This window comes from Ruditapes philippinarum, unplaced genomic scaffold (genome assembly GCF_026571515.1).
Source record: "Ruditapes philippinarum isolate M1 unplaced genomic scaffold, ASM2657151v2 ctg3230_1_1_1_1, whole genome shotgun sequence".
NCBI lineage: Eukaryota > Metazoa > Mollusca > Bivalvia > Venerida > Veneridae > Ruditapes > Ruditapes philippinarum.
In genome coordinates, this window is record NW_026866439.1 from 76,121 (window position 1) to 83,446 (window position 7,326).

Consider the following 7,326-nt stretch of genomic DNA (forward strand, 5'->3'; position numbering starts at 1 on the left):
CAGCTTTTGGAAGGTTGTTGGTTCTACCATAGAGGCCACATTGTGCTGGAAACATGGTGTGGAAAAGAATCCATAGTAAAAGTGCCATCAGTAAAATGGAAAGTGGTCTTTGCACTCTAACAGTGTCTGTAAGACAGATATCTAAGAGAAATGGGTCAGGACACTTTTTACAGGGCTCTAAATGTGTCACTGATATTCTTCATGGTTTTACCGGTTACTTCATCCTGTTTAACTGTGCATTTTCTTATTTAATCCTAGGGTATTTGCAGCATCATTCGAAAATTTGAAGCCAACTGACAATTTCAATAAAACTCTTGACAATTTTCACTTACTAAGGAACTAAAAGGTGAACACCACTAAATCTTATTATACCACTAAATCATGTGCCAATAATTGATCAGCAAATATTTTCACTATTGTTCATAAAGCATGAACAGTTCTTGTTAATATAACCGGGTACTCGGATGAAAGGGGGGATTTATCGGTGTTTAACCTAAAAGAAAAACGAAATTTCACAACTGTTAGTTTTTCACAGCACCACTCATATGACTTCCGAGGTAAACAAACCTTTGTTTTTAACTTTTTACTGAGCTGTTGCTATACTTTGGTTATATCTCTATATTATTTAATCAATTTTTAGTCAAAACAGTTACATATATCAAGTCGGCCATTTTTCCTAATTTATATATCCCCGTACTGCCTCTTTCCAATCAGCTAACAGATTTTTCAACAATAACTGACAGTGAAATTAAAAATTTCTTTCAATTCTGCGAATATTATCATTTTAGCTAATAAATGCACCAACTTTTTAAAATTTTACCTGAATTATTATTATGAATCGAGGACAAATCATTACTGACCCATTTTCCTGTTCTTCAAAATTTCACAACCACTTTTCAATCAGATAACAAAATATAAACTGTACCACATAAAAATTGTCATACAATGTTAAAATATGATCAGTTATGTATTATGGAGAAATTTTGACAAACTCAACTTCAGATAAATGGTAATAAACAATTTTAACCTAATTATAATGCCATTTTTCAATCTTGATATCTATTTGCAGTGGTAAAGCTGTCGTAATTGGGGTATGGATGTACATTTCAATTTGCATAACAGAGAAAGCATGTTCTTGTGAAGTTTTTAGGATCTTAGGGTCTATATGACCCCATTCTAGTGAAAGCTTACTGAAAAGTTATCAGAGAGAATGTTTTTCCTTGGTTAAGTGACAGTTACTTTACTGACGTATTACCATTAAATTAAGAATTGTATGGTAAAATATGTACATATTAAAATAATAGCTTTCTAAGTGCAGTAAACATTATGACTTAATGATATTGAAACAGTTGTCCAACTTAATATCCATTTCTGCAGACTGACAAAAAACTGAGTCTGTAAATCAATTATTTTTAGAAAATTATTGCGATTTGTAACTTGGAAAATAAAGGATTAGTGGAAAACACACATTTTACATAATTTGAACTAAAATGCTAGCATTTTCTTTTTTATCGCCATAATTGACATTGCTGCTGATAAATTTAGTCAAGGTGATACAAGATGTGCTTACAGTTTGGTTACATGACAAATAATGTCAAAAATAAAAAATTTCTAGGGATGATTGAAAAGTGGTTGTGATTGAAAACTGGCAGTATGTGGATATCCGCGAAAAATGATTAACTTTAATACTATTCGGACATATTTTATTTTCGGATATAGGTAAGTTTTAGTTTATTTTGAAGAAAAAGAATATAATGTTGTGTCATGATATAGAATAATAGAATTTCATAAATTAATGAATTGATACACTATAAAATTCAAAATAACGGACAAACCCACTTGCATGTACATGGACAAAATTTGTCAATTTTGCAACCATCTGTTGTTTCAACTGATATGCAATTACAAATCCTGCAGATGCACATGTCATGCACATGAGGCAAAGGTCTAAGTCATACTTGGTGTTCAGAGGAAAACACTTATCTGGAACAAATTTCTACATACATAAATGAACAAACAACACAGGTTAAGTTTTAAGGTTTTATTTAATGACAATAACTGGGCAATCTCCTGGATTAGACCCCTATGTATATTTCAGAAGTAAAACTTGTATATAATGCATTTTGACTCTCAGGAGTCTTCTTCAGGGTTATAAAAATGCGTAAAGGTATTTTAATATAATGTTCACCATTGAGAAGTAGCGTCACAAAATTTAGATCCCTGTTGCCAGTGTCAGGTCACACATTGAAGTTAAAGAAAGCTTAAATGAAAATGTGTATACAGATAATTTAATCATCATGAATTAACAAACTCTTAACATAAATGTTCATCATTGTGAGATGAGCTTTACAGGCATCAAAATGTGCAAAGGCAAGGTAACTATTCATTATTATGATTGCATTATTACTTGGTACAAATTTTCCCCATTTAAGAGACATAGTTATGCATACTTGAACTAGATCATTAGGACACCAAGAGGTCAGAGAGAATAAATGCTTATAACCTGAACATAACAATTACTTGATAATTTGTGCAAAATTCATGCTGCTGAAGCTTTCTGAATGACTTTTTTTTTACAATAAATAGCACACTCATTGATATTTGTCTTAAAAATTCGTTAATAATTTTATTTATAACATGTAAGCATTATGACAAATCTTGCATTACTTGGCAAGCATGTTCAGTTTCTTATAACACTTACATTTATATCATTTGCAGATGAATCTATTAATAGCAGCAGTCTTATTAAGCTCTGGTATTTTGGTCAGTACTGGAAACACAGATAAAAACATTGACACCACTGACATAGAATATGTACATCTCATCTTTATGAACCATCTTGGTATGTATACAACTTTTTTATTTCTAAATTTATCATGTTAGGTAACCCTTAAAGGAACTCCACGTAGATTTCTTGATATGTTGAAACTGGAAATATTGTTGTTGTTTTTTGTTTTGTTTTTTGTTGTTGTTTTTTATTTAGAGTTTTATAGATTTTACAATCATGTAATCATTTTAAATGAACTATGGAAAATATGCACATATATAACTTAATTTACTTACATTTGTAATCTTATGAAAAAAAATGATTTTGTATGATAACCTGTTGTTCTTCAAGTTTAACTTTCAGAATTTAAATTCTGTTATGGGATATCTTTGGCCATTTGGTTTTACTTTTTATGTATGTAAAGCAATTTTTGTTAAATTTACTTTATAGTGTATACAACAGTTACTGTATTTCCTGTCCGAACTGACAGAAGTCCAGATCGTCTTAATAATATGTTGACACCTTTAAGTGTAGAGTTATTTAGAATCTGATTTTAGTCCGGATGAATTCTTTCTTTGTTTAGATGTCGGCTATGCATTACCATCATCACTTGGGTATCTGGGAAATGTGCTCAACAGATATTTTACTGAGTATTTTCCTCGAGCTGTCAAAGTGACCTTTGACCTGCTGGTACTTGGCTATCAAGAGAGGTTTATTTACACAACACATCCATGGCTAGTTAGTCTGTACCTCGATTGTCCGCCTAACATGGTGCTGCCATCTGGTATCAAACTTCAGGTAAATTTATTAATAACAATGTATAAATATGTAACAAGTTTTGTGTATAAAGTATACTTTAAATAATGTTCAATACTTTAGATAATTTAATTCAAACCTGGGATCTTTTAGTATGACATTCTAGGTACAATTATAGATAATTTAATTCAAAACTGGGATTTTTCATTTAACCCTTATCATGCCGAGTAAACTACCACTGCTAACTACCTGCAGTGCCGAATTAATTTATGTAAGTTAAGGTTAATTGGGGTAAGGTGATTTAAACCTCTCGTTCTACCTTATTATTTTTATTTGATACGTAAACCTATACATTTTTTAAAAGAAGATTAAAATATCTACTTAATGATATAAAAATTATTTTATTTCATTGAGTTTTAGTTTATAAATTTGTATACAAATATCATAAGAAATGTAAAAAAGAACAAAAATTATTAAGCAAATTATGTAATAAATCCTCAATATATTCCTGCTCATTTTCTGACAGATCAAAATAATTATCAGTGCTACTAGAACAAGAACTAGAATTATGTATTTTTTCATCATCAAACAATTGTTCTAAGACATCTTGCACATGCATTTGTCTATTTTGCCCTTCTGTCATTTTTCTGAACTTTTTACAAATGAATAAAACTGAAAACATTCGCACCATCCTGGATTATTTATGTTTAACTTGACCCCAGATTATAGAACAATTAAGATATCTTCTCCCCCATTCACTGGTAATTATTTCTTATCAGTATGACATTGCTGATTAGTGTATTCCCCGTTGTGTATTGGATTACTAACAGATCCGTGATATTTCGGTGTCGGCTGCTGTGGTAAGGACATGAAATCCGAGATATCTCGGTGTTGGCATGATAAGGGTTAAGATGACATTCCAGATATATGTATTATAAAACTGCAGATTATTAAAATGTGATGTCAAAATAGATCAACCCTGAAAAACATACATTTTTACAAAATCTCAAGAAAAGAAATTATCTTATTGGGCATGGGACGTCAGGTAAATCTATTTTATACATGTAAAATAAATTACATGATATTTATAATTGAGCCGTGTCATGACAAAACCAACATAATGGGTTTGCAACCAGCATGGATCCAGACCCGCGCAGTCTGATCAGGATCCATGCTGTTCGCTTACAAACCCTATAACAAGTAGAGAAACTGATAGCGAACAGCATGGATCCTGATAAGACTGCGCCGATGCGCAGGCTGGTCTGGATCCATGCTGGTCGCAAACCCATTATGTTGGTTTTGTCGTGACGCGGCTCAATTATATTGTTTCATACTTTCTGCAGTGTCCCGATGCCGAGAGTAAGGCGGACTTTATAAATGCCATTGAACTAGGATTTATAACATGGCATGCTGGTCCAATGAACATGGAGTTTGAAATGATGGATGAGTCAATGAATGAATTTGGTATACAGCTTAGTCTGGATCTAGATAAAAGGTTTGGTATTGATAGAAAATACCGGACAGTCAGTCAACGAGATGTGCCAGGTCAGTAAAAAAAAATTAAATACTTTGAAAACTTTGATGGGGATAATTTAACATGGTTGGGCTTTTATGGTTTGACTGGTAAAGTGTTTGACGTTTAACTGCCTACCCATTCTATTTGATTTCTTTATAACATCATTTTATAAAGCCAGAAAATATACACAATATTTGTGCTCTAAAGAAATATGTAAGGAATAAATTATTTAATAAATAAGCAAGATTATTTGATAAAGTAAAATTATTACATACCTGTGCAACTATCAAAGCTCCGTTTTGCACAGTTGTGCATTAAATTTAACATGACATCATTTGTGTGTTACAAACATAATGTAAAGACATGATAAATGTTAAAGTTAATCTATAAGGTGTCAATGAAAGGGTGTTTTTTTTTTGTAAATAGTTCGTATTTTGGGTATGTCATAAATAGAATATTTTAATCCTGTAGCTACATTTCTAAAATAAATTTATTCAATAAGTTAAATAAATTGAATATTCAACATTCACTCATTCAATATTATCTATTAATTTTCTTAAATAGAAATGTAAGAATAAGAAGGAATTTATTTTTTATTTGATTGTATTTTAGGTACTACACAGGCTATTATTCCAATATTAAAGAAGATGGGTATATCTGCCTTGTCTATCGGGGTCAACGGAGCAACATGTCCAGCTGCGGTACCCCCAGTGTTTCTGTGGAAAAATGGGAACCAGTCATTAATTACCCTTTACCATCCCAGTAAGTGATTGGTTTTGTTTACCATTCAAGTAAGTGATTGGTTTTGTTTACCATCCCAGTAAGTGATTGGTTTTGTTTACCATCCCAGTAAGTGATTGGTTTTGTTTACCATTCAAGTAAGTGATTGGTTTTGTTTACCAAGAATAGCAGTGGCTGGATGGTTAAGATTTCTGCATTACAAGCCAACGACCTTGAGTATGAGAATTAAAATAATCCAAACAAAAGGTCAAGGGTGCAGATTTACGAAAAATAATGAATTATTTATTTAGCAGGAAAATCTCGGAGATTCAAAAAAATTTCGAGCTGAAAATTTCCCAAATTCCGTACAAATGATAATTGATGATTGGTTGGTGTCAGCTGTCATCATCAGATACACTTTAGTTATATTATTCAATTTTTTCTTGTTACTAGTGTACAAATTCATATTTCATGTGTTCGTTTTGCAGGAGGGTATCCAAACCAGTATGGACCAGCACCTATGAAACCAGGTGGCCTCTCAAAAAATGATTGCGCAATAGTCCCGGGATTAAACCACGCTTTGTGTTTTGCTTTTAGAAGTGATAATGATGGCCCACCAGTAGATTATAAGGTAAATATACGAAGCTTTAGTGGAGTTTGAGGCATAATTATTATATTTACATGAACAATTCAAAGGATATTTGACAGTTAGGTATTTACTATTGACTATATATGCCAGCATTCTCACAGGACTAAATGCAGTGTCTTTGGCCGTATTTAATCTTACAGCAGTTATTTGCAATTGATTTGATGTCAGTGTCCATAGAAAGGTGGCTCAAACAACCCAGCATTAGGGATGTTATGGTTAGCAAAAAAGTTATCCGTTTAAAGGGCAACTTAATGACCGTGCTAAACGTTTAACTGATAGTTTTAAAAGAAGTTTTAGATTTTTAAAATTAACTATATTTTTTAATGATAAGATAGCACATTTTGTTTGTAGATTGTTGTACTCGACAATGATTATAAACCAAGTATGACGTAACTGTTGTCCTTAAGAACCGTACTGTACATGATAAAAAGCATGCAATCTAAAAAAAATACATTTAAAATAAAAAAACAAGATGTCATCTTGTCATAAATAAACAAATATCATTTTTTGAAATAGATCTTAAATTTCATCAGTTGTTGGTCTAATAAAAACCTTGGTCACCTTTAATGAAATTTTTTACCAGTTCTTGGCTTAAAATCGACCAAACTTGGTTAAACGAATAAATATGATACCCCTACCTAGCATATTACTGTATACTTTCACATTCAAACAGATAAGCAAATTATATTTTATTAAAATTTTAAAACAATTTTTTCTAATTTTTTAAAAATTATCAGAAATATTGACGGTTTTATGAATAGTGAGAGCACAGTTTTCCCAAAAGGAGAATAAAAATTTTAATTTAGGATTTTATTGCCTTATGAACCCCATATCCTCGTTTCCCTTTTTTCAGGAATGGGGGAGTTGGGTACCCGAGCTGGTTTTGAACCCTTAAAAACCCCTTTTTGAAGCTCAGTA

The 7,326-nt window shown here is 31.5% G+C and overlaps 1 protein-coding gene across 1 annotated transcript; it reads left to right on the forward strand.

The window, feature by feature from the left end:
* Nucleotides 1–470: 470 nt before the first annotated feature.
* On the forward strand, nucleotides 471–6,390 carry LOC132732460 (uncharacterized; the record flags this gene model as incomplete). Its single annotated transcript, XM_060718877.1, has 6 exons — nucleotides 471–557; nucleotides 2,719–2,842; nucleotides 3,351–3,565; nucleotides 4,867–5,068; nucleotides 5,652–5,801; nucleotides 6,248–6,390. Coding segments are annotated over exons 1-6 (846 nt in total), but the record flags the coding sequence as incomplete, so codon positions are not given.
* Between the last annotated feature and the right edge of the window lie 936 nt (nucleotides 6,391–7,326).